The sequence below is a fragment of the Alexandromys fortis genome, unplaced genomic scaffold, assembly GCF_014885135.2.
Source record: "Alexandromys fortis isolate MF-2015 unplaced genomic scaffold, M_Fortis_MF-2015_v1.1 scaffold_161, whole genome shotgun sequence".
In the NCBI taxonomy this organism is placed as follows: domain Eukaryota; kingdom Metazoa; phylum Chordata; class Mammalia; order Rodentia; family Cricetidae; genus Alexandromys; species Alexandromys fortis.
In genome coordinates this window covers 513,042-540,354 of record NW_026068073.1, presented here as the reverse complement: position 1 = coordinate 540,354, position 27,313 = coordinate 513,042, and the positions used below count along the sequence as shown (strand labels likewise).

The window sequence follows — 27,313 nt, the reverse complement described above, 5'->3', positions numbered from 1 at the left end:
GAGTGCACAGGAGGGCAGCGAGGTGACACTGACCCAAATCTCTCAGCTGTGAAACACAGAAGGCTGGGCTGGAACTGCAAATGAGAACCCGAGTAGGTACAAAACAGCCTCCAATGCCTCTTGGGGGGCCCAGGTTGAGGCACCACTAAAGGTTCCTCTGCTGGGCCTGTGGCAGGTCAGCAGCGATGCCTACCCAGCTGGGGAGGTAGGCTGCTTGTGGCTTGAAAACCATGTGGAAGGGGGAATTGGGCTGAGTAAAGTTAGCCAGGTAAACAGTATCCCCACCTGTGAGGTAGGCGGCCCAGATCCCAAAGGTGCCCACGGTGATGACAGTGTGGTTGCATTGCATGAGCAGTGCAATGTCCCTGGCGGGGGACCCCTGAAGGCCATTGCCAGCAAACGACACGTCCCCTCGGGAGACACTGATGCTCTTCCGGCACCAGGCCATGTCATCACTGGTGACTACAAAGATGGGAGACCGATAGCGTGCCCGGAACCTGTCCAGGGCCTGTTCCAAGTAACCCCGGTCAGCCACCACGCCCTTCCAAACGTTGGGCATGACATGCACATAGTCCCCCCGGCGCACATGGACACCCACAAACGTACTCGGCTGGCTCCCATTCACCCGCAGGCCACGCAGGAAGGCCTGGGCCTCCTCACGCACATGGTCGTGCAGGGTGAACTCCTGCAGGATCTCTGAGCGCAGGTGGTGGTAGAAGGTCCAGGAGCACGGGTACCCTGTGAGGCGCACATAGCGTCCCGGGATGTGGCGGTACCGCTCCTCCATCCAGTCGTTGAGGTGGTAGTTGTGCCATGGGATCTTCTTGTCGGTGTCGCTGTGCAGCACCGGGAGGCTGATCCTGAAGATGGGCGCCAGGGTGCTGTGCATGGATGAGGGGATGAATGCGGGCTTTCCGTTCATCCTGGCCAGTGCGAACAGGGTGGCGTACTCACCCATCTGGTTCCCCAGGCGGCCTTTGGCATTGATGGTGAACACGCCCTCCTGGGGCAGGTTTCTTGGGGCTAAGACCACAAGGGCTGAAGAGGCCCAGGGGTCAGGCACCAGAGCCAGGCGCCTATGGCAGTAGAAGATGGTGGACAACACAAAGATCACAAAAAGGAAGTAGAAGGTGGAGAGGGGTGGACAAGTGGCCTTGAGTCCTGGGAAAGTAAGAGAAGACAGGAGTCAGGGTCTGAGCACAGCCCCTCCAGGAGTGCTCCTGTCTGCTTCTGAGGCCAGCCCCACCCTTAATTAGCAGTGTGATGGGGTGGATGGGGCTCACTGTACCTCTCTGAATCTTTTTGTCTCCTGACTAGGCTTGACTACTGAAGGTAGCTGGTTAAAACCATCTCTTACCTGATCACAGCCATTTCTGTGGTCCTAACAGCTACCTCAGGGGGTGTATGAAAATTAAATGTGATACAGTAGCTTTTCCTTATTCAGAGTTTGACCTTCTAGAGTTTTAATTACTTAACAGGATCAAGTGTGTTTTGAAAATATTAAATGGAACATTCCAGAAATAAATAATCTGCTTTAGGTTTTAAACTGAGGGTGATGGGCTCTTTTGACACCCCCACCTCATGAGTCATCCTTGGTCCAGCATATCAAGCTGGAAGTTTTGCATGCTTTTGTTACTTAGCTGTTACCCAGCCATTGTTAGAAACACAGTGCTCGGGCCAGTAGGTGACTCAGCCTGTAGACCCTTCCAGGCAGGCCTGATGTCCTGAGGGCGGTGGCTGCACGCCATTAGGTGGCAGGAGAGAATCCATGCCTGAGAGCAGACTCCTCTGAAGAGAGCTGCAGTGCTACCCTCAGGTAATCCTTACTCAGGTCCTAAGGGCTCTAGAGGGCGGGCCAGGACAGTGATCATGGAGGGGTGACACGCCAGAGAGGCATTATTAGACGTACCACAGGGTATGCTGAGCTCGGGGAGCTCACATCCATCCCCGCAGCTTTTACCCCAGTACTGGCTCAGCTACTCTGCTTGAGTTGTTTTTACTGAGCCTGATTTATGAGCTCTGTGGGAATTTGTGGAAATGGAAAACCGTCTATAGGGCTGTGCACTGTCATGGTTTCAGGTGGCCCCTGTGGTCCTGGACTACATCAACACCACTGATGGCTGTCACATCTTCCCATCATGCCCAGTCCACAAGGAATGGGTACTTCCACTACATGCCAGCTGCTGGCAGGTCAGGAGAGCACGGAGGAGGGACGAGAGCTCTGCCCTAGGACAGCAGAGACCCGGCATAGGGTCAGGTGTGGGCTCGGCTTCACTGTTCCATGTAACCTCTCAAGAAGAGACTGGCCCCAGTACCCATCAACACTGTATTCTCTCACTGTGCTGCCTGGAGTTTCTGCTTCCCCACGCCTAGGTGGCCCTGCACCTGCCAGAAACAGTCGCATGCAACACCTGTTTCTGGGCCAGAGCTCAAGGGATGGGCAGTGTCACTTCCTGTTCCTGAGACTCTACAGTACTAGCTGGACTAGTATTTTTGGCCATTTTCTGGTAACCATCTCACTGAAAAATAATTTACATACCTCAGAACCCACCCTTATCAGCATCCAGTGTGTGCTCAGAGCTGGCTAGACCCGGGCTCATCTCCCACCCTGCCACCATAGTCAATGAAGCTGCTTTTGTCTCTTTGACTTGCTAAGCCACGAGGTTAGTCTGTGGACCCATGTAGCGCTGGCCACCAACTGCCACGCTTGCTGTGGCTGTCAACGGTCTGCTGTGTGGGAAGGCCATGTGTGGCCTACCACCCCACTAGCACGTGTGGGTTACTCCCATCCCCCGACTGTGATGTGGGGACGATGGTGTCATGACTTACAAAGTCCTTGTGGTTCCTGTTTTGTTCCCTTGGGCACCTGTCTGGGCTGGCACTGCCAGTTCAAATGTGGCCCTGTGGTCACCGATTTCAGGAACTGGTAGCAGTGTGTTAAGGGTTCCATTTCTCCATCTGTTGCCCTTCACTGTTGACTGACCAAGGAGACCATGTGTTTTAACCTGCAGGCTCTGCCTTGGCACCACTGGGCTTGTCTGTGCTCATCTCTGCTGGTTAGTGTTTGTTGGTGGTGGTCAGCTGGACAAGTGGGGGGGTTACCTGGGATACCGCCTCCACTGAGAACATGCTTCCATCAGATGGCCTGCAGGCAGGTTTATGGGGCATTTTATTGATTAACCCCACTGTGAGCAATGCCACCCCAATCCGGTGCTCCTGGATTGTAGAGAAAGCAGGCAGAGCAAACCACCGAGAGCAAGCCAGCAGGCAGCACTCCTCCATGGTCTCTGCTTCAGTCACTGCCTCCAGGTTCCTGCTCTGACTTCGTTCATGATGGACTATAAACTCTGAGCTGAAATAAACTCTTTCCTCCTTAGGTTTGGCCATGCTGTATGTCATAGCAGCAGAAAGCAAACTAACACACCACTCTAAGGACAGAAGGACATTTCTTCCTTTCTCAGGCTCCAGCTTCCCAGGGCCCTTCAAAGTCTTTAGGTGTCTGCTCCACCACACGGTAACCTGCTTTCTCACTGATTTTGTGCACAAGCCTCAGAGCTGAGTAGCTGCCTCGGCCCCTCGACTCCTGCACCCCTGGAGTTGTATTAGTAACTCTTGTTGTATTAGTAACTGTGAGGCCCAGGGCATCCTGACCACACATGGGGGCTCAGGCCATGTGGGGCCCAGGATGCACAGCTGCCATAGCAGGCAGCACCGGGTTCCAGGAAAAGCCCTAAGCCTGCACCACACAGGAACAGACCATCCAAAGGAAAGTCCTAATGTTCCAACCACTGTAGATAGGATCACCTGCCAGCACACAGCCATCGCTTTTCACCAGGACACCCCTAGACAAATGTCAGCCAATCAGGGGTCCTGAGCCTTAGAAATCCCTCACCCCTACCTCTGTTACTATAAAAACCCAACCCTAACTGAGCTCCAGGCTCTCTGATCACTCCAATATGTTGGACACACGGAGAGTCCGAGTTTGCAAACTTGTGTAAGAATAAAGGCTCTTTGCTTTTACATACAGGACTCGGTCTCCTAGTTGGTTTGGGGGGAACTCTGTGATCTGGGCATTACATTTTAGGGGCTCTCTGGGATCCTCAAGTCTACCAGGACCACGGCCCTGTGGAGCCTTCAGTAAGCCGGTAAGTTTTCTGTGTTCTTGTGTGTACGGCTCTCTCCTCCCTCCCTCCCTCCCTCCCTCCCTCCCTCCCTCCCTCCCTCCCTCCCTCTCTAATAAACAAGGCAATGCAAAGCAGAGCGCTCCCAGGTGGGCCTCGGGAAGGCAGAGAGAAGAACAGGAAGGAGGACACACACAGCAGATCTATGGGCCAGGTCTTAAATAGCCAGTAGGCATGATCTCGAGCAGCCTTGAGGAGAGGGCTAACTCTTGGTGGGCTTTCTGAGGCGAGGGGCTGCTATTTGGCCGGTTTTCTTAGGATGTAGAGTCTGGTGGAGAGAGGGGGATGGAGTTTCCGCCTAATCATCCCAAACTCTTTGGGTATATGGGTACCAGGATCTCAGGTGATGCTTCCATCAGACAGTGAGCTGCTCACTGTAGGTGCATGGAGTCATATTTGGGTCCTCTGAAGAGCAGTGCCCTCTCTTAACTCCTGAGCCACATCTCTCCAGCTCCTTTTTTTTTTAATATTTATTTATTTATTTATTTATTTATTTATTTATTTATTTATTTATTTATTTATTTATTTATTTATTTATTTTGTATACAATATTCTGTCTGTGTGTATGCCTGCAGGCCAGAAGAGGGCACCAGACCTCATTCCAGATGGTTGTGAGCCACCATGTGGTTGCCGGGAATTGAACTCAGGACCTTTGGAAGAGCAGGCAATGCTCCTAACCACTGAGCCATCTCTCCAGCCCCCTCTCCAGCTCCTTTTTAAAGAACTTTTATGCATGCAATTTGGTACTGCTGTCTAGAGGTCTAGAATCTCTTCTTTTCCATAATGGAGAAGATATATGTGTGTGTGTGTATATATACACATATCTTCTGTGGCTACAAGGGGTAAAACCATAGCTGTCTCTGGAGGTGGAAGGAGTACCCCTCTAAGCTCACATCTGGTAAAGGTCTGTTGAGTGCAGTCGTCTCACTTGCCATTAAATTAACTGATTGATTTTACACATCTCTTTCATCTTTTCTTGATCCTCTTTTTAGGAATGACTGGTTTCCCCATTTCTCCAGGACCTTCATGAGGCTTCTGCCCTGGCTCTAGACCATCCCCAGCAGGAAGGCCTCCTCCTTCTTCCCTGGCTCTAGACCATCTTTAGCAGGAAGTCCTCTCCTTCTTCCCTGGCTCTAGACCATCTTTAGCAGGAAGTCCTCTCCTTCTCCCCTGGCTCTAGAACATCCCCAGCAGGAAGTCCTCTTTCGTTTTTCTCATCACACTTGTTGAACTCACTCAAGTACAGCAGCAGGAATATATCCAAAAGTACCCCATATATGCACACATATACAAATATCATGAAAATTATTCCAACCTGGTTTCATCAGAAATCACAGTCATACCCCCAAAGAGGCTTTTCAAATGAATCCATATCATAAATCCACGCCTCACATCATCTCCCACGCTACGGAGGAAGCTCCTTAGGCCGTCACGGGCGGTGGCACTGTGCTCCTCTCGGGCTGCTGTCTGCCTCACCGCCTCCTCAGCCTCTGCCAGCGGCAGCCCTGGTGCGTACGTTTCTTTTTGTGTCTCTTTCTAAATAGGCCCAGAATCTGTGAGAACCTGTAGATGGTCTATGTATACACACAGAAAGATCACAGGTGGGTACCTGGGGAGACGCCTCCAGGACCCTTAGTATTTGGGTCCCAGGACCCCTCTGTATGAGTTGATCTGTCTGGTTTCTGTAGAAAGACACAGAAGATGCTCATGCAAAACAGCTTGAGGCTGTCGTCTTCCTTACAGTTTTGCCTCCAGGCGTCAGGAGGACTGTTTTGTTCTCTGTACTGTTGTGTTTTGTCTTTTGTGCATCCTCTTTCTGACTTATGAGACTGATGTGACTCAAATCACTACTACTTTGACTTTGATGTTGGATCACTTCCAGGACTTTAGAGATAGGGTCGTGAGCATAGGGGTGTATTTTCCTAAAAGGGATGAGACAGACAGCCTCTACCCACCTTAAACATTTCACTGAAAGGAGCCAGCCCTGGCCTGTAGTGCAGGTACAACGCAGGCAGGTTTGTGGTACAAGCACAGGCTGCTGGGCAGCACGCTTGTGTGGACGGGTGGCTGGGCTATGCAGCCTTGTTGTTACAATGTAGCAAGGCCGCCAGTCACAGTTGTAGGGGCAGATGTGCCCCAGTAGGATTTCAAACACTGAACAAGAAAAGCTGGGGTCAACTGCTATAGATGGAAAAGTTAACAATCTTTTCCCCCATGCTGCGTCACCCTGCCCCCTCCCGGGCTGGTGGATTGGTTCCCACGACCTGCCCTGGGTGCTGCGCGCCTGGACTTCTGGCCAAACCTGGCCAAGGCTGAATGAGTCACAGTCACTGGCTACAGGTGTTAAACTGTGGTGGCCGGGCTGTGACACTGTAGCCAGACTTCCCTCCACCAGAGCTGCTTTGGTCATTCAAACCCAATGGGTTATAAACATCTGTGATCATTTAGAGGGGTTGGCTACAAATTATTATTGGTTAGGGTATGAAAAAATATATAAGTAAAAATTTAACCATTTTAGGTTAATTCTGGTTTAAAAGTTTTGTTTTATTAAAGGGTTTTGTCTGTTTCTCAAGAAAATTATATATGCCTGTTTTATGGAAAAGTTTGTCTCTGTAGTTTTGTTGCAGCATGGAGCTGAGACAGAAGTGGTTTGGATATTTTCGCTGTCTCCCACCCACATTTATGGGCTTGACCTCAGAATTTATCTCTGAGCTCTGGTTACTGGATCTGAGTTAGCAGAAATTCAGATGACTTTTTGATAAAACGTTTTTTATAAATATTTATTTATTTATTTGTTATGTATACAATATTCTGTCTGTGTGTATGTCTGCAGGCCAGAAGAGGGCACCAGACCTTATTACAGATGGTTGTGAGCCACCAAGTGGTTGCTGGGAATTGAACTCAGGACCTTTGGAAGAGCAGGCAATACTCTTAACCACTGAGCCATCTCTCCAGCCCCCGATAAAATGTTAAAACTGTTTTATGCTGTTCTCTATTGAAAATCTGGCTCTAGAGTTGGATTATGGCTCTTCTTTTGCTAGACCCGTGCTTATTTAAAAGTTTCCTCTGTCACTCTGTCAGTCTGAGCCCCCGACACAATGACGAGAGAGTAACCACGTGGGGTGTTGTACAGGAGTAGTCTAGTGCCACCTCCATGTCAGATGCTTGAATTGAGATTCTTAACACTGGCAAAACTGCAGTTGTAAAATAACGGTAAAAAATTTGTAATGGGGGGGATCATCACATCACGGGAAATTATATTATAGGTCAAGCCAAAAAATATTAACAGTTTAAAGCATGTATCTCCTTGCTCAAGGTCTATATAGGCTTAAAAATGTATGTTTAGCCTCCTTGTCTTTGCTAACTTTGTTGGGCTTAACCTATTTGGATAAACTGAGTCATTTTTGCAATGATACTAAGAGGAAATCCCCCCTCCCCCAAGGATAAAACTACAAAGTCCCTTTCCCAAGGTCAGACATTCAGAATGTTCCCATTCCCTCAGGTTGCTTGGAAAAAGTTCTTACTCCCTAAAAAGGGTGCGCCTGCCTTATCTCTGGCAAAGGAACCGGCTAGGTGGCTCTGCATTAACACTTGGCTGTGGTGCACTAGAACTTGTCAGGGCAATGCTTTCCCCTAGGCTCCCTGCGGGGCCTGTTCCTTGCCTTCCCAGGAGACAGCATAACAGCTGGACACAAACTTGTTCTCTTTTTACCCTCAGAATGAATAATTTAGTTTCTTTATTAACTTCAATTCCAAATCATTATTTTTAAGGCTAAACCTGACAAAATGTAAAGTTCTAGTCTTATAAAAGCTCTGCTAACTTTGTTAGGAAATACAAGTTAATAGCCAGTCATCCTTAAAGTACTGGTATAATTAATTACTGGGACAAGCCTTATTTACTCCCCTGTCTATGTTTTCAAGGTCAAACTTAAAACAAGTAACTAGAAACAAAGTTTGTCTAATCAGATATACTTAGGCAGCCCTCATACTTCAGAGATCTGCAGAATATAGCATTTAAAATGATGATTAAAAAGCTTATTATATCAACAGAGGCTTCCAGATCCTAGCAGTGACCCAAGGTCTCCAGAGAAGTTATGGACACCATGATGTCTCCACCTGGATTATGATGATGCTGACCACTGGGTGAGATGCCCCAGTGCAACACCTGCTGCCAGGACCAGGTCCAGACTGGGCAAACAGCAGGACATTGGAGAATTGATTGCACAACTTTTGCCTAGACAAAATAAGGTCAGACTTTTCCATGTCCCTCTTTCACAGGAAAGAAAAATTCACCTTATGGGCATGACTAAGATACTTCTGCCTCCAGTGCTATGGAGACCTGTGTATGGCTAACTGTGGTCTAACATATGAACTCTGGTCCTTGCTATTCTTAGTAGATTCAGAAGCTGCTTGGTCTGTATTCAGATATAATTTATTTATTCTTCTGGGATCTCTGATAGTATTAATGGCTAGGGCAGCTATAACTTTGTCAGCTTAGCAAAAGCAGGTATCCAAATCCTTCCACAAAGCTATAGCTAACTTGTTAGATATATATACATATACATATATGTATGTATGTATCAGGCCTTGCTTTCTCTAAAGCTACTAGGTCTCTTAATTTAAAAAAAAAGGTATTTTAAGATATATAAAGGTCTGAGGATATAAAAGATCATAAGTTTTAAGGGTCTCAAAAATGATTTAAAATGTAAATACAGGTTACAATGGTATAAGATATAGAAAATGTAAGAAGAGGCTGCTTGTTTGTTCCCCGCTGCTCAGCCCCAAAATAACCACACAGAAACTGTATTAATTAAATCACTGCTTGGTCCATTAGCTCTAGCTTCTTATTGGCTAACTCTTACATCTGAATTTAATCCATTTCTATTAATCTGTGTATTGCCACATTAATCTGTGTATTACCAGCTAAAGTTCCAGCATCTGTCTCTAGGGGGTTCAAGGTCTCTCTCTGACTCTGCCTTTCTTTCTCCCAGCATTCAGCCTAGCCTTTCCTGTCTACCTAAGTTCTACCTTGCTATAGGTCCAAAGCAATTTCTTTATTCATTAATGGTTATCACAGCACACAGAGGGGACTCCCACATCACCAATGTGGCAAACTAAAATCCACTTAAAACCTGATAAAGCTTAAAAAGTAATTTTAGACACAAAAGAACAGAGTTAAGCAGGGCTCCTTGGCAGCCAGCATTTTGCTGGTGGCATGCCGCAGCTCCTTTAAGAGAGGTTTTCCTGAGTCGGCGGCAGCAAGAAAAGTGGCAGTTTTGAAATGCCAGATTTCTGGGCCATGCTGCCAGCGGGAACTCTGACTCTTTCAGGCAGATCTGGCCACAGAGCATTTGAGTGGGGTTTGTGAGCAGACTGCTGCTGCTTGCTGAATGGCGACATGAACTGGCTGTGTGCCTGAGAGTGGGGTTGTGGGCATGGCTCTCAGAGGCAGCAAACAGCTCCACCATGCTGGGCTCTGCAAGGCAAGCAGAAAGTACCATATATACCCCAGTAATGGCGCAGCTTAAGCTTTTAAGAGGCTCTTAGCATTTTAAGAAGCACTCTTGGACATTAAAGAATTACTGATACTCATAAGGGCAGAATCAGACATAAAAAAAAAACCTAAATGTGTCACAGTGTTGGATAAATGTTTGCGGGCTTAGAAGAGAGAATCAAATGAGTATAGATAGTTACAAAAAAGGTAATATTTAAAAAAAAAAACCAAAGTCTTTAAAGAAACAGAGTCCAGATAGTCATAGATTAAATGTGTAAAAATAATAAAATAAATATTAAACATGTAGAAAAAGTAATAGAGTAAAAACAAGCCACATAAAAATTGTAAATTCACAGAGTCTGGATTATGTATATTATTGTGTTATCTTTGAATTTTTTGACTGTGAATGAGCTAAGTACAGAGAGATATTTCATTGTATGGACTGCTAACCGAAACAAGCATGAATATTACAAAGGTATTATGACTTCCAAATTTGGGTCTAAGGATATGTTGTTTTGGAAAAGAGGTTTTTCTTTTGTTTTCACAGAGGATGAAAACCTCTGGATTCATTCCAGGCTAATGTGGTTGGATAGATCAGGACCCCCGTGATAGTATTAATGGCTAGGGTAGCTATAATGACCGTGAGGTCACCATGAACACCCCCAAAATTACTTCACCCAATAAACAGCAGGAAGAAGTTTGGATAAAACTATGCCCATATTCCCAAATATTGTTTGCTAATGCTTCCTTACATTTAAAGGGGGATATGCTATAGAGATTTTCATTGGTTTGGATCTTGGTTTATTGATACAAATTTAAGGTCAATTTTGTTATATGTATATGTATTTCTGTTTTTTTTGTTTTGTTTTCTGTTTTTTTGAGACAGGGTTTCTCTGTAGCTTTGGAGCCTGTCCTGGAACTCACTCTGTAGACCAGGCTGGCCTCAAACTCACAGAGACCCACCTGCATCTGCCTCACAAGTGCTGGGATTAATGGTGTGCACCACCACCGCCTGGCGTATTTCTGATCTTGATTAAGGTATTGTGTTTGTCCAGCTCATTTAGAAATATAATGTATAGGGCTGGAGGGATGGCTCAAAGGTTAAGAGCACTGCCTGCTCTTCCAAAGGTCCTGAGTTCAATTCCCAGCAACCACATGGTGGCTCACAACCATCTGTAATGGGGTCTGGTGCCCTCTTCTGGCCTACAGGCATACACACAGACAGAACATTGTATACATAATAAAAAAACAAATAAATAAATATTTTTTAAAAAGAAATATAATGTATAATTAAGGAATATAAGTTAAGATCTGATGGGAATGGCAAAAGTCATGAAGCCAGCATAGCTGCTTGACAAAAATCTAGCAAACCTGAGCCGCATGATGGCCGCCATGCCACTTTTGGTTTTATCTCCACCTGTTTCATACTTGGAAGACTTTTAATATTTGTACAATTTGGAGCACAGACACTGAGAAGAACAATTAATAAATGGGATCTCCTGAAACTGAAAAGCTTCTGTAAAGCAAAGGACACAGTCAACAAGACAAAACAGCAGCCTACAGAATGGGGAAAAGATCTTCACTAATGGGCTGGAGAGATGGCTCAGAGGTTAAGAGCACTGACTGCTCTTCCAGAGGTCCTGAGTTCAATTCCCAGCAACCACATGGTGGCTCACAACCATCTGTAATGAGACCTGGCGCCCTCTTCTGGCATGTGGTCATACATGGAAGGAATGCTGTCTATATAATAAAAAGAGAGAGAGACAGAAAACCATTGTTGAAGGCACAAATACAGGTCAGAAAGCTAAAAAAATACTATTAAAAAAAAAGATCTTCACTAACCCCACATCAGAGAGAGGGCTGATCTCCAAAATATACAAAGAACTCAAGAAATTGGACACCAAAAGAACACATAATCCAATAAAAAAAATGGAGTACAAACCTAAACAGACAATTCTCTACAGAGGAGTCTAAAATGGCTGAAAGACACTTAAGGAAATGTTCAGCATCCTTAGTCATCAGAGAAATGCAAATCAAAACAACCCTGAGATTCCATCTTACACCTGTAAGAATGGCCAAGATAAAAAACACTGATGACAACTTATGCTGGAGAGGGTGTGGGGAAAAGGGAACACTTCTGCATTGCTGGTGGGAATGCAAGCTTCTACAACCTCTTTGGATATCAGTATGGCAATTTCTCAGAAAATTAGGAAACAACCTTCCTCAAGACCCAGTAATACCACTTTTGGGTATATATCGAAAGGATGCTCAAGCCGGGCGGTGGTGGCGCACGCCTTTAATCCCAGCACTCGGGAGGCAGAGGCAGGCAGATCTCTGTGAGTTCGAGACTAGCCTGGTCTACAAGAGCTAGTTCCAGGACAGGCTCCAAAACCACAGAGAAACCCTGTCTCGAAAAAAAAAAAAAAAAAACCAAAGGATGCTCAATTGTGCCACAAGGACATATGCTCAACTATGTTCATAGCAGCATTGTTTGTCATAGCCAGAAACTGGAAACAACCTAAATGCCCCTCTACTGAAGAATGGATAAGAAAAATGTGGTACATTTACACAATGGAATACTACACAGCAGAAAAAAAAATAATGACAGCTTGAATTTTGCAGGTAAATGGATGGAGCTAGAAAACATTATTTTGAGTGAGATAACCCAGACACAGAAAGACAATTATCACATGTACTCACTCATAGGTGGTTTTTAAACATAAAGCAAAGAAAGCCAGCCTACAAACCACAATCCCAGAGAACTTAGACAACAATGCGGGCACTAAGAGAGACTTACATAGATCTATTCTACATGGGAAGTAGAAAGTAGAAAAAGACAAGATTTCCTGAGTAAATTGGGAGCATGTGGACCTTGGGGAAGAACTGAAGGGGGAGGGAAGAGGCAGGGAGGGGAGCAGAGAAAAATGTAGAGCTCAATAAATATCAATAAAAATGTATAAAAAGAAATGTAAGTTAATAGATACTCATCTATAATAGTCAAGCTTCTAGTCATGTTAGTTAGATTTTCTAGATGTATAGAGATATATTTCAGTCAGGTATTCTTCAAATCTTTCAGAGACCTTCAGAATATGGCATTTAAAATGTTTTAACAACTTAACAACTTAAGACTTTTTCATGGCAATGAAAATGGTGCTCCTGTCAAGCTACTTCAAGAGGAAGATGGGCATCGAAGAAGCTCCTTAAGGAGTTGGTTAGCCATGTGGGCAAGAAACTGGGCATGCAGGACCCGCATTGAAATGACTGATGAACTTGCCTAAAGGTGAGATGGTCCTTCGGGGTTCCTGCTTCATGAAAGAGTCTACCAGATGCCCTGCAGGACACAGAAGAAAGTGACTGACAAACTGCCAATACAGGTGGAGCTGTCTTTGTAATTTCCTGCTTCATGGAAAAGTCTGCTGGATACTATAAGCCAGTGGGCTGAAGATGGATGTCCCAACAGTACAGAAAAACTCTGGGTGACTGTCCAGACAGCGAGATGTCCTTGTCAATTCTAGAGTTTGGAAGTTGCGTACACTGTACTTCCTGTTTACTTAGGAAATATTATATCCTTCTGGAGTCTTTGATGGAGTTGAAGAATTTATAGTTATAGTTTTCCTTAGTTATGATAAAAGACAAAGTAGCTATAAATATTGTAACTGGGGGCTGGAGAGATGGCTCAGCGGTTAAAAGCACTATCTGTTCTTCCAGAGGACCAGGGTTCAATTCCCAGCACCCACATGGCAGCTAACAACTGTCTGTAACTCCAGTTCCAGGGCACCTGACACCTTCACACCAATGCACATAAAATGAATTTAAATAAAAATAAATAAATATTGTAACTGTAATTCTTGTTTGATACCTTTTCTGTTATATGTAATTTTGCTATGTTAAATTAAAAGCTTTCTTTTATTTAAACAGAAAAGGGGAGGTGATGTGGGAGTCCCCTCTGTGTGCTATGATTACCATTAATGAATAAAGAAACTGCTTTGGACCTATAGCAAGGCAGAACTTAGGTAGGCAGGAAAAGCTAGGCTGAATGCTGAAAGAAAGAATGGCTGAATAAGAGAGAAGCCATGTAGGCCTGCAGGAGACAGATGCCGGAACTTTGCCAGTAAGCCACTGCCATAGGGCAATACACAGATTAATGGAAATGGATTAAATTAATATGTAAGAGTTAGCCAATAAGAAGCTAGAGCTAATAGGTCAAGCAGTTACTTAATTAATACAGTTTCTGTGTGATTATTTTGGGGCTGAGTGCCTGGAATGAACAAGCAGCCTTCCTTCTCCAACAAGAAAATGTTTCTGGTTCCTCCCCCTTCTGTGGTATATCTGATAAGCTGATAGAGCAATGACTACTTACTGTTTGAGTATTTATTTTGTTGTCATCTAGGTATGGACTTTAAGATGTTTCTCATTAGGCTAAGGACATCTCTGACCAATCCATACCTGGCTGTCTGGATAATAGAAAAATATACAAACAAAATCTGTAGTTTAGCGAGGACTCAAAGGTCCGAGTCTATTCCTGCTGTTTTACAGATACCCGTTATCTGCTCTTTTCTATTATGTGGATTTCAGTATGGGCCTGAAAGTTTCAAATGTATTATTTTCCTTTAAGTACATAAATTTTAACTTCTGTTCCTAGTTTAAACTTGTGTCGATTGGTTCCCACTTGGCTGGTAGACACATCTAAGCACCAGTTGCTGAGTACAACCTGCTCCAAATGACTGTGAGCCCTGGACTTCCTGGAAGCTGATGTGGACCAGTCCAGCTGATGCGAGTGCCCCCTGTCTTTTCAATAGAGTCTGAAAGCCAGATTCTTCTGAAGAATGCCCATTGCCTGAACTCTCTCCTTGAGTTTGGCTAGCCTTTCAGCCTCCTGGGGCCTGATAACAATGCCCCAGTGTCAGTTTGAATTAGGTATAGAAAAGAACATGTTGTCCCATGCTCCCTGCCCGAAACAGGCTGAAATGCTGAGACAAGGGTACTCCCTGGAATGGGGAACAAAATGTCTACCCATAGTGCCCACTGACATAGCAGAAAAACAGGCCCAGATTGTCAATTGATAGATTTATTAACTAAAGTAACTACAATAAGACAAGACACTTGACCTTCTTCATACAAAGAGGTATTATAAGGCCCTAAAAAAACTATTTCTAGCCGGGCGATGGTGGCGCACACCTTTAATCCCAGCACTCCCGGGAGGCAGAGGCAGGCGGATCTCTGTGAGTTCAAGACCAGCCTGGTCTACAAGAGCTAGTTCCAGGACAGGCTCCAAAGCCACAGAGAAACCCTATCTTGAAAAACCAAAAAACAAAAAAAAAAACCAACAAAACTATTTCTATATATATCACTTAGGATTACAATTTGGCTGTACTCAAAGATCAAAGATACAGGGCTTTAAGAACAGCAATAGATGCAAATGTTACTGCCCTAAAAAATCTGTAGTGAGATCCCAGTACCACTGCCTTGAGCCCCTAAGCAAGCAGGACCCATGAATGGGTCCTGTCACCTGGTTCTTGTGAAAAGGGGGGAATGTGGGGCCCAGGGCAGCCTGACCACACATGTGAGGCCCAGCCCATGTGGAGCCCAGGGCAGCCTGACCACACATGGGGGGCTCAGGTCACGTGGGGCTCAGGATAGCCTGACCACACATGGGGGCTCAGGCCATGTGGGGCTCAGGATAGCCCGACCACACATGGGGGCTCAGGCCATGTGGGGCTCAGGATAGCCCGACCACACATGGGGGCTCAGGCCATGTGGGGCTCAGGCTGCACAGCTGCCATAGCAGCAGCACCGGGTTCCAGGAAAAGCCCTAAGCCTGCACCACACAGGAACAAACCATCCAAAGGAAAGTCCTAATGTTCCAACCACTGTAGATAGGATCACCTGCCAGCACACAGCTATTGCTTTTCACCAGGACACCCCTAGACAAATGTCAGCCAATCAGGGGTCCTGAGCCTTAGAAGTCCCTCACCCCTACCTCTGTTACTATAAAAACCCAACCCTAACTAAGCTCCAGGCTCTCTGATCACTCCAATATGTTGGACACACGGAGAGTCCGAGTTTGCAAACTTGTGTAAGAATAAAGGCTCTTTGCTTTTACATACAGGACTCGGTCTCCTAGTTGGTTTGGGGGGAACTCCATAATCAGGGCATAATATTAACTTGACCATTTTTGAAAGTGTGAACATTCTTGGCATTTAACTTGGGTCCCCAGCAAGGTCAGCCAGCTTGGACCACAAGACACGCACAGCATCCACAGCAGGTGTGCTAGAAACACCTTCAGTGATTCACACGCCACAGGCAGATCTACTTGAGGCCCCCTCACACACACAACTTTTTATTTATCCCAACCATTTTCTTTTACATCTCCTGGTTCTCTGCCCAACTCAAAATGGAGCTCCCGGCCCGGCCACAGGACCACAGAGCAGAGCACGGACAGAGAACCTGGGTCAGGAAGAAGCCACAGGGCTCCAGAGAGGGCGCAGCTTTGGGGCCTCTGAAGCACTTCCTGGGAAATGCAGCTGCTTTGGGAAGGGCTCTGCTGCTGCCATCTTGAGGCAAGGCCTGGCCTTCGTTTTGCTATCTCAAGAGTGCCCTCTTGAGGCTGTTTTGCCCCAAGACCTAGAAAACACATCTGGCAGACTGATTAGAGGCTGACCTCCCCAGCTTCTTTACTAAGGCCTGTGATATTGAACCTCCACCAGAGTCACTGTGGTGGGCACAAAGGCCTGAGCTCTCCTGAAGTCAGGCCCTGTGAGGCTTAAGGTTCCCATATTTGGAGAGCCCCCATATCACCTCTGAATTGGGGACCAGCCACTTCCTGGGAAGGTGTGGCTCTCCCTCTTGTGCTTCTAACTGCTCCTTTTCTCATTCATGGCACAAGGGATGTCTTCTGGGTAACAATCACCTCACCAGCTCAGGCTACCCAGAACAAAGTAAGGAGTAACGGTTCCTTTGGGGACAACTTAGGGACTCACCATGGCAGTCGGGAAGGATCCGACAGCAGACTCCAACTTTCTTCCAATGTCCTAACAGACAGGACAAGGCTCTCTTCTCCTGGCCATCCCTCTGAAGTCCCAGCTCCTGTTCCCGCTCAGCAAGCCATATTTAATTGTCTACAGAACAGACTAGCTTTCCCGTCTTTCTGTCTGGTAGGTGACCTGACAGGACCATGGCTCTAGGAGAAACTGCACACACCGTGCCTTGCCCCGAGGGAAGCCACGGTACCCAGAACACGACGACTGTGTGAGCATCAGCTGCTGCACTTCAGCCGTCCTCTCTCCCTCCCCACTTCTACCAGGCTGGAGACCCATTTTCACCGCTCTCCTCGCAGACAGCCTGGCCTTGCTTCCTCTGCAGTCGGCCTGACCTGAACACCAGCTAACCCACACGTGGCAGGAAGATGCAGGACTGGCACTGGCTGGGATTTAGCCAGAAGCAGGGGGCTGGCAAGCTAAACTCCTGAGGTAAGAGGGGCTAGGGCAAGTGGGAACAGGCCGGGATCCCAACCTCAGGACCCCCACCGACAGCTGTCCTCCTACCTGCCTGGATCCTTCTAAGCCAGTGTGTCCAGGGCCACCAGGCTGCAAGCCTGCTGGGGGCGACAATGCTCCTGTCCCACGCAGTCTCGGGTGGTGTGGCTGGCAGGGGTCCCTGTGGGGAAAGCGTGGCTGCTGTTGGCCAGAGTTTGGGGCGGGCAGTTGGATTCTGCGGGCTCTGCTGTGAGCTCCCGCCCAGAACCCCCACTAGCCTGGCCTGAGAACAGCCACGCTCGTTCTTCCCGAGAGCCCACCGCAGCGCCACTCCTACAGAAGAGTGTGGAGACAGCTGACTGCAGGACACTCTCCTCTTCTTCAGGCAGGTTTGACCAATGGCTGGGCCCTAGTAGCCGGGTAGGAGATGCATGCCTAAGTGGGGACGGCAGGCAGGGTTTCTTATAGATCCCACCAGTCCAGCAAGGCTAACTGTAGGCCTGGATGGGCTGGGGCTAGATTCTGTCTGCCTCCCAAGAACATAACAGAACTCACAGCCTGATACTTTACAGTGTTAGGAACCAGAAGGTGGAACTCCGAAATTACCCAGTAAGAAACGTGCTTACATGAGGGGCGAGGGCTTAGGGAAGCTGGCAAATTCTACACTAAGGCTCTAGAATCCTGGGGTAGGGATCAGGCCTATGATATGGGCAGGGGAAGCATCCTGTCTGATAAATGGCAGTGGGGCCCAGGCCTGTGTAGCTCTCAGCCCAGGTACAGATTCAGAGGTAAGGGTTCATGCATGGGGTCAGAGAAGTCCCCAGGTCTTCAGTTCTCAGTGGGGAAAGTGGAAGCCCTTAGTCCTAACACTTCCTGGACTCTGGATTTCCGGTTTCCAAGTGTCCTGACATCTGGCACACACCTTATGCCACTTCCTGCTTTTTGTCTTTCCTCCCATATTTAGATCCCAACATCAGCTCCCCCATCTGCTTTGAGGGCCTGAGCATTGTGGAGAATGTGGGTATTTGGATCCATGCCTGAGATTCAGGGTAGCAGGTGGGATCCCTGCCCAGGAAGGCCCTAAAAATCTAACTGCAGGGTCCTAACCCTGAGTCCTAACGGAAGTTTAGGCTTCTGCTCTCCAGCTCCAAGGTGTTGTGGGTTTCCAGCCTCCATACTCCATCCTTCCCTCAGCTCTGTTCTCTGGCTGGACACCTGGGGGGGAAAGGGTTAAGGGCAGAGGGCTGGGGTAGACAGCAGAGAGGCCAGGGCTGTTTGGCAATAATCCCTCTCCGTGCACAGGGTGTGGAGAACAAAGTTAGATCCCCATGTGGGAAAAGCTTCCACTCTGATCTACATGGGCCGGGCCGATGCCTTGGCCTCTGCTTCTGATTTCCTATTGGGCACCACCGGCTGGCTCTCCCTTCCCTCTTAGGCTCCTCACGGTCCTCGGTCCTTGGGCTTTCCCAAGTGTCTCTGAGCCAACCTGCTCTTTCCTCTCAGCCCCAGGTCCTCCTAGTTTCATGCCATCCAACTATCCATTCCGGTGTCTGTCCTCTGTCCTACGGTCTGGCTTTCCTCAAGGTCGGTGTCTCTTCCTTCCCCCAGCCATGCCCTCCATTTCTTCCTTGACACACCCTTCTAGGTTTTCACATCTGTTGGTACCGCTGCTTCATCTGCCCCTCACCCTCTCCCCAGGGCCTCTACCCCCTTGACACTGATGGATAACTTTGGGGTGTTAAGCTCTGGATTAGTTCAGGCAAAATTCTTGATTTTGCTTGCGTTCTTTTCCCTCTGGGTTATGTAAACAGTAATTCTCCCCAGATGGAACTATTTTCCTCGCTTCAAGGCAGTTGGGGAGGGGGCTCAGGCAGGGCGGGAAGGGACTCAGGCCCACAGGGATCCTCAGCAGGGTGGAGGCTGACTGAGGCCCCATCTACCACCTCTGTCTACAGGTGCCATGCCCATTACCTTCGTCCTCTGGCTTCTCCTTAGCCAGGCCACCTCAGATCCATGCTATGATCCAGGAGGGCGCCCTCGCTTTTGCCTCCCACCAGTGACCCGGCTGGCCGGCAGGGTAGAAGCCCCCTGCCCTCAGACCTGTGCTCCCCCTGCAGCCAGCCCTGGCTCTCCCTGCAACGGCAGTCTGACCCTGGACCTGGATGGCCCCTTCCTCTTGACATCTGTCACACTGCGATTCTGCACCCCGGGGCCTCCAGCCCTGGTTATTTCTGCTGCCTGGGCCCCTGGAGGCCCCTGGAGGCCACTATGGCGCAGGCCTGCCTGGCCTGGAGCTCTGGGGGGGCCCGAGAGGGTAACCTTTCGCTCCCCACCAGGCCCCAAGGCCAAGATAGTAGTCAGCCACCTCCGTGTGGAGTTTGGGGGCCAGGCAGGGCTGGTGACCACTGGGGTAAGAGGCCGCTGCCAGTGCCATGGCCATGCAGCCCGCTGTGCTGCCCAGGCCCAGCCCCCACGCTGCCGCTGCCGCCACCACACTACTGGCCCAGGATGCGAGAGCTGCCGTCCATCCCATCGAGACTGGCCCTGGCGGCCTGCCACACCCCAGCACCCTCACGCTTGCTTGCGTAAGTCGTGGGTACTGTCCCCAACCCTTCCACTACTTGGCCCCCTGGGACAACTTGCAATTCGCCCCTGTCCCAAAGCATGCAGAGTGCTCTCCCCTCAGAATTGCTTTGCTTTGCTCAGCCTCACACTGTGTGGTGACCTGGTTCCCTTTCCTTATTGGCCAAGGATGTCAGATACATACACCCCCCACACACAAACACACCTACCCACCCACCCACCCACAAAAACACACTTACCCCCCACACCCACACCTACTCACCCACACCCACATACCCCCACACACAAACACACCTACCCACCCCCTCACACACCCACATACACACCTACCCACCCCCACCACACCCATACCCACAAACACACCTACCCACTCCCACCCCCCAAAACATACCTACCCACCCCATCACACACCTACAAACACACCTACCCACCCCCTCACACACACACCCACAAACACACCTACCCCCCCCACAAACACACCTACCCCCCACACCCACAAACACACCTACCCACCCCCTCACACACCTACAAACACACCTACCCACCCCCTCACACACGCGCGCAGACACACCCACCCACACCCACGCGTGCAAACACACCTATCCCCCACACACACACACACACACACACACACACACACACACGAACCCCTCTGTCAGGGGCTCCACAAGCAGTCACCTGACACCAGAGCAGTACTGAGCAGAACATATCCCAGGGCCTGGTGTGGCACTGGGTTCGGGCAAGGGTCCAAGCACATACATTTCCTGACTCCTAGGGGACACAGCACAGAAATATTTAATTATAAAACATTATGATGGACCACCAGCTGCCAGCCCACTGTCTGCATGGAGATACTGTGACCACAATTCACTTACACAAGGTCACACAGGTACCAGGTATGAGCGTGGATCCCCTCCTGCTCAGCTCCCAAGGGCGCCATCATACTAGGTGCCCAGAGACTAGAGTATCCTGAGGGCTGCAGAGAAGCAGGGAGCCGGATGCACAAAGTGAGTACAGCTTCATCGCTCACTTGGGAGCACCCGCTGCCTGGGACACCACTCCCAGGCAGAAAGGAGAGTTGAGAAGACTGAGGGACTTGTCCTAGACGCTGTCACCCCCATTCCTCCAGCCACACTATCTGCTCTGTTTCCACCTGTCTGTGACCTCAGCCTTGTGGGTAATCAATGCACTGGCAGACAGGTGCAGACAGATGCACACATTCCTCAGCCTTTCAGGGAGGCCAGGTCCCAGCCTTCTGCCCTCCACCACCCCCGGAATCAGCAGGGGAGACTCACGTGTCCTGAGGCTGGGGAAGGCTCCATCCTGGGCTTGGATAGGGTCTGGGTGCTAGGGAGGCTGTATTCCTGAGTATGATCAGTTACCCAAGTTAAGAGAGGTGCAGCCCTGGGTACCTGGATGAAAGGCAGTGACACACTCCCGTGGCTTTACAGATGAGGCAGCTCCACCGTCCTCCACCTGTCATGTCTGCCTCTGCAGAGGTCCTGGAACAGCACTGCCATGCAGAGCTATCTAAACCCTTGGGGAGGGCACACAGCCTCACTAGACAGGGAGCAACAGAGGTGGGGGAAGGAGTGTCACTCTCTCAAGGACATGCAGCTGTCTCTACCTTTACTACGTCACCCCTCTGCTCTGCCCCAGGGGAGCTGCCAGCCCTGGCTCTCAGCCTCTAAATCCAGGTCCTGTCATAGAGGGCCCAGGTACTCTGATTTAACATCTCTCTGAAATTCCTGCTACACATACCAATCCCTGGGCCTGGTGATGCTGACTGAATTATTCTTCAATTTATGTGGGTGGGCTTTTGTTGTTTCAGTTTTTTTTTAAAGACTTATTTATTTATTATGTATACCGTGTTCTATCTGCATGTATGCCTGCAGGCCAGAAGAGGGCATCAGATCTCATCATAGATGGTTTTGAGCCTCCATGTGGTTACTGGGAATTGAACTCAGGACCTCTAAAAAGCAGCCAGTGCTCTTAACCTCTGAGCCATCACTTCAGCCCACCTCCCCCCATTTTTGACAGTGTCTCACTATGTAGCTTCAGCTGCCTGGAACTCAATATGTAGAGCAGGCTGGCCTCGAACCCATAGGACCCACCTGCCTTTGCTTCCTGAGTACTGGGATTAAAAGTGATCCACCATGCCCAGCAATTTACGTGATTAAGAACTAGCTAGGCAGCCGATATTAGTAGTGTACGCCTTTAATCCATGCAGGAGGCAGAGGCTGGCGGATCTCTATGAGTTTGAGGCCAGCCTGGTCTACAGAGAGAGTTTCTAGACTGCCAGGGCATCACAGAGAAACCCTGTCTCAAAAAACTAAAAGCACTAGCCAGGCATGGAAAAACTCTATTATATACCAGTACTCAGGAGATGGACGCAGTAAGATCATAAGTTCTAGGCCAGCCTGGTTTTCATGAGGCCCTGTTTCTTCTGCAACCAACCAACCAATGTATGAAAGGTTTCCTGGTGTTTCTGATCAGCAGTAGGGTATGTGAGATACCAAGGTCCCTGAGCTCACAGATAAGCACCAGAAAACCAGGTGTTAAACACAGGGTCGTCCCTTCAAAGGGAGGGAGGGATAACCTGTGATACATGTTATAACCCAGAAGCTGGGAGCAGCCCTGGTTAATATCCTGGTGACCTTTGCACTATCTGTGTGGCTGAGACCACACCAGGTCCTCCCCCAGACCCTTGTTTATTGTTTTCAGTCTGCAGAACCCATCTTTATGAAAGATGTCACTTGTACTTTACAGAGAGTTTCAAAGTAGTCATGTCTTAAGCTTTGTTGTGCACACAGGATTGAGTTCATTATCACCAGGAAATGTCACCAAACTGTGCCGTGCTTAACTCTGCCTAAAATAAACTCCTCGGGGTCAGACTCTCAAAGCTTGAGCCAGCACCAGTACTGAGTCGTGTTGAACTGAACTACCTTCTTGCTTCCCGCGGGTCGTTACTCTGCTGGCTGTGGTGGTTGCAGAGCAGCGGGGTTTGATAGTTACTACCTTCACGAATCTGAAAAATGCTCCCAGGAAAACACACGTGATCAACAATCTGTGGGCTTTGTGGAACCCTTAGGACACAAGCCCAGACGCTGCTTCTGCTCCTTCCTGGTTGTGCTGCCTCCAGCAGGTGACTCCACCTCTGTGCGTCATTTAACCTATGAAATGGGATGGTGGTGTCCAGGACTGTACACAGCAGTAGTAAATAGTGCCTAGCGCATGGAAGCACCATAGGCTCAGCGCACACTCCATGCTGGGTTCTAGGTTGAGCATGTTTATCTTAATCTCCTTGGATGTAAACACAGCAAATGTCATCCTGAGCTACAGGATAGAGTAGTCCCCTTCATGGAGAGGCAGGGGTTCCCCAACCTAGCCCATTCTTTCAGCACTATGGCCTCTCAGGAGGGTCACAGGCTAGCTAGTCCAATGCCACAATTTAGCATGAGAATTAAGACATCCTGGGAATGAGCCGAAGCCAGTTTCTAAAACCACAGATCTACCTTCTTTCCAAGAACAGGATGGTAGAGAGAAAGCTGGGGACGGGAGGTCGACCTGGCCCTAATGTGCCTGTATGACAGTTTCTGACATCATCTTATCCCCAGCCTGCTCCTGCAACCAGCATGCCCGACGCTGCCGATTCAACTCCGAGCTATTCAGGTTGTCAGGTGGCCGTAGTGGGGGTGTGTGTGAGCGGTGCCGCCACCACACAGCTGGGCGGCACTGTCACTACTGCCAGCCAGGGTTCTGGAGGGACCCAAGCCAGCCCATCACTAGTCACAAGGCATGCAGGGGTGAGTGTGGCCGGAAGCCAAGCCAAAGGGGAAAGGACACCGCTAGGATTCTGTACTGGCAGACAGACACAGAGGTGGGTGTGAGGGAGGAGGCTAGCTGCTCAGGTCTGGGGGATGGTTCACAGACTGTAGGGAGCCTACTGGTCCCAAATAGCTCCTTCCTTTTGTCACGAAGCCTGCCAGTGCCACCCAATTGGAGCAACAGGAGGGATGTGCAACCAGACCAGTGGCCAGTGCTCTTGCAAGCTAGGGGTCACAGGCCTCACATGCAGTCACTGTGGTCCTGGATACCAGCAGAGTCGCTCACCCAGGATGCCCTGCCAACGTAAGTCCACAGCACTTGACCCCATAAACACTGAGCTGGGACAACTGTACTGTGGCTTTGGGTGTGAGTGGATGAACTCTGATTGTTCAGAGAATCTGGGTCTGAAACTACATTACAGACTGTTCAACCTTGGGGAAAAGGCTAAGGTTTTGGGCTCCTTGTTCTTAAGAGGGAAGGGGCGGGTAAAGGATGGGTGCACCTTTGGGAGTCGGCATGCCTGGATTCCTCATGGTGATTCCTAGAGATTAAACTGAATTTCCCCTCTGCTCTGACAGGAATTCTGGAGGCAACAACTGCCCTTGCAACTACCCCTATTGCGTCTCGGTCTGGTAAGAGGCTGGCATAGGCACTGCGGGCAACAAAGGGGATCTGGAAAGGGCTTCCCGGGGCCGGAAGGGACCCAGCTCTCCTTTTAATATTCATTCATTCATTCATTTATTTATTTTTATTATTTTTTTCACTTGTTTTTTTTTGAGACAGGGTTTCTCTGTGAAACAGTCCCGGCTGTTCTGGAACTTACTTTGTAGACCAGGCTGGCCTTGAACTCACAGAGATCTGCCTGTCTCTCCTGTCTCTGCCTCCCAAGAGCTGGTATTAAAGGTGTGCACTATCACTACCCAGCGGTGTATTTTTCTTTCTTTTCTTTTCTTTTCTTTTTTTTTTTTTTTTTTGAGATAGGGTTTCTCTGGGTAGCCCTGTGGTAGAACTTGGTCTATAGACCAGGTTAACCTCAAACTCATAGAGTGGCCTGTCTTGGCCTCCTGAGTGCTAGAATTAGAGGTGTGTGCCTCCAGCCCTTCCTGAGGTGTAGACAGTCCAACTGCCTGAGGAAATGGGGTGGGGAGTTGGGTTGTGCGCCAGGCCATGGAGCCCACTGCAGAGAGCCTGACCCTCCCCAGACCCACAGTGTCAAAACTACTGCAATGTTTCGGACACCAGCGTGCATATGAGCCTTCAGAGATACTGCCAGCAGGATTACGGTAAGTGATGGAGAAAAAGGGGCTGCTTTCTTCCTGCCCTGCCATTTTCTTATTTTAAATGGGAAAGAATGTTAGAGCCCAAAGGACTCTTCCTTGCCAGGATGTACTGGAACAGAAAACAATGGTGGGGGACAGTGGGGAGGAACCCCTACCTTCTGTGTCTCCTTGTTCTCCTGTCGTCCGCCTGGCATCTGGAATGCTGGAGGAAGAGGGGCCTAGATGAACAGAGGGCCCTTGTTCTGCCTATCCTCCTTGCAGCTCCAGACGTACGAGGGCTCACCAGTCCCCAGTCCTGAGGCCCATGAACTCAGCTCTCATTCAGGAGTCAGGGCTAGCTAAGAGATACAAACCGACCAGTTACTTCCTTCTGTACCGGACCATGGCCCCTTTGCTCTCAGGATCATCAACCGACTTCCCTGTCACAAGCCTTTGAGGTGGAACTCCTTCCCCCCTCTTCTCAGGAGCACTGACCCACAGACCTTAACCTAGTCGCAGGCCTTGGCACTCAGTTCATCCTTTGGACCCCCAATTCACCCCAGACCCATCTCTCCCGAGGCCTCCACTCCTGGGGACCTTCTCAGCGTTCCACCAATACTCTGGTTTAGCTAGGAACAGCAGTGCAGGGCTCAAAGTCGCCAGCTCCCAGAAGGCTGAGGCAGAAGGACTGCAGTGAGTTCTGGATTAGTTTAGGTTACAGAGTAAGTCCTAGCCCAGCGTCAACACTTCACTATGACCTTGTTGCCAGAACAAGGGAATCCTGAGGCTATCGTTAATAGTAACACGGTCCCAAAAGCTCTAGCCAGCATTATCAGAAGCTCTCAGCAAACTCTCAGTGCCTGACCCGCAGCATCGTCCTGGACCTCCACTTCCCTCATCTTTCTCAACCACAACCCTACTTCACAGGGCCCTTAGGATCCTGATCGTGGACTTCCCCTCCCTCTCACATACACCACAGTGCCTTCCCAGCTTTGATCCTGGCCTCTACTTCATATATTGAGTGGTTCTCAACCTTCCTAATGCTGGGACTCTTTAATATAGTTCCTCCTGCTGGTGGTGATCCCCCCGCCCCCCAACCATAAAATTATTTTTGTTGCTGCTTCCGAACTGTAACTTTGCTACTGTTATGGATCATAATATAAAAATCTGTGCTTTCCGATGGTCTTAGAGACTCCTGAGAAAGGGTTCCACCCTAAAGGAGTCGAGACTCCACAGACTAAGAACCGCTAATCTTGACCCTGCCTGCCCCTTCCTACGCCATTTGGTAGGGTCTTCTCCACCAGGCCTGACCTCACCCCTCAGGGACAGCCTCCCTCCCGCTTGTCTGACGTGGTGCCTTCCCGCAGTTCTGCACACACAGGTTTCAGCGTCGGAGGCAGTGGGTCCTGAGTGGTGGCGCCTGGCCGTGCACGTGCTGGCTGTGTACAAGCAGCGCGCGTGGCCCGTGCGCCGCGGTGGCCAGGAGGCCTGGGTGCCCCGCGCTGACCTGGCCTGCGGCTGCCTGCGCCTGCGCCCGGGGGTCGACTATCTGCTGCTGGGCAGTGCTGCGGCCAGTCCCGACCCTGCGCGCCTCGTCCTGGACCGCCACGGCCTCGCGCTGCCCTGGAGGCCACACTGGGCCCGGCTGCTGCGGCGCCTACAGCAGAAGGAGCGCGGTGGCGCCTGCCGCGGCCTGCGGCCTCCCACACCCAGCCGGCCCAGCCGCTAAGCTGAGCCCAAGCGCCCCAGGAGCCATGCGGGGTGGGATTCGGCAGAGCCTCGACCTCGACGTGGGCGCTTCTCTGTAGAGCCAATCAGAAGCTGCGGCGCTCGTGGCGTCATTCCGCACGACGTTTAGCCAAAGGCTTGAAGCCGCATGCGGGCCTTCGGGGCCGAAGTTGTCACGGAACAGCCTCACGTCCGGTGGAATTGTGCCTACAGACCCCGATCCATGTTGGGAGAGTCTTTAGGAGGCGAATAAAGAAGGCCTTGAGTAAATCTGCCCAGCGGAAGTTCTAAATCATTTATCTGAGAGAAAGGGGCCAACGCTCTTAGAAAGGACTCCAGTGGAGACCCTGAGTGCTAGTTGGATTCCTGTCGCTTCGTGATTAACCAAAAGACAATAGGCTAGGGAACGGCAAGACATTTGACAAAGGTGCCCAGTGGTCTCATATCTACAAAGTTTGGCGTTCAGATACTTTAGTATTCTGATAGGTATTAAGATAGTCTCTGCAAAAGAAAAAACCTTGAATATCACCTGGTCTTGAAATATGGTGTAGAGCCATGGGGTACACATCTCAGCCTTGGCAGATGGAGGATTAGGAGCCCGAGGATTATCTAACAAGTGCTATTTGCAGATAAAACCGATTTATCTACATGAAGGGTTTGGACCTGGCGTGGCCCAGAGCAAGCACCAAATGAGTTTCCCGTTGTTATTTGAAAACCCAGAGGCCTCCCTGGCCTGCTACTCTGATGGGGAGGACCTTGCTGGGT

General features: G+C 49.3%; 2 protein-coding genes across 3 annotated transcripts; one reads left to right on the top strand and one right to left on the bottom strand.

Moving 5' to 3' along the window:
- Positions 1-65: 65 nt before the first annotated feature.
- LOC126488097 (galactoside 2-alpha-L-fucosyltransferase Sec1-like) lies at positions 66-18,185 on the bottom strand. The gene is made up of 3 exons (XM_050121302.1): positions 18,123-18,185; positions 17,220-17,559; positions 66-1,161 (listed from the first exon to the last, which is right to left on the bottom strand). The coding sequence occupies exons 1-3, from the start codon at positions 18,183-18,185 to the stop codon at positions 146-148; spliced, it is 1,419 nt and encodes a 472-aa protein (XP_049977259.1). The 3' UTR covers positions 66-145.
- Positions 16,931-26,818, top strand: Ntn5 (netrin 5). 2 transcript variants are annotated; one of them, XM_050121529.1, is made up of 7 exons: positions 16,931-17,144; positions 19,106-19,735; positions 23,351-23,539; positions 23,715-23,864; positions 24,140-24,193; positions 24,764-24,844; positions 26,188-26,818. In XM_050121529.1, the coding sequence occupies exons 2-7, from the start codon at positions 19,111-19,113 to the stop codon at positions 26,547-26,549; spliced, it is 1,461 nt and encodes a 486-aa protein (XP_049977486.1). In that variant the 5' UTR covers positions 16,931-17,144; positions 19,106-19,110; the 3' UTR covers positions 26,550-26,818. The 2 variants fall into 2 exon arrangements, with proteins under 2 accessions (XP_049977486.1, XP_049977485.1); XM_050121528.1 differs by lacking the exon at positions 16,931-17,144 and adding an exon at positions 18,377-18,734.
- The last annotated feature ends 495 nt before the right edge of the window (positions 26,819-27,313 follow it).

Excerpts from the sequence above, each read along its gene's own strand:
- LOC126488097 (XM_050121302.1), bottom strand. The coding sequence starts at position 18,185 with ATGGATCCAAATACCCACATTCTCCACAATGCTCAGGCCCTCAAAGCA. Across the intron at positions 17,560-18,122 it reads AAGCAGATGGGGGAGCTGAT|GGCCCAGCCATTGGTCAAAC; the intron begins GTTGGGATCTAA and ends CCCGGCTACTAG. Across the intron at positions 1,162-17,219 it reads GCTTAGAAGGATCCAGGCAG|GACTCAAGGCCACTTGTCCA; the intron begins GTAGGAGGACAG and ends TTACTTTCCCAG.
- Ntn5 (XM_050121528.1), top strand. The coding sequence starts at position 18,521 with ATGCCTTGGCCTCTGCTTCTGATTTCCTATTGGGCACCACCGGCTGGC. Across the intron at positions 24,194-24,763 it reads CCCTATTGCGTCTCGGTCTG|ACCCACAGTGTCAAAACTAC; the intron begins GTAAGAGGCTGG and ends GACCCTCCCCAG. Across the intron at positions 24,845-26,187 it reads ATACTGCCAGCAGGATTACG|TTCTGCACACACAGGTTTCA; the intron begins GTAAGTGATGGA and ends GCCTTCCCGCAG.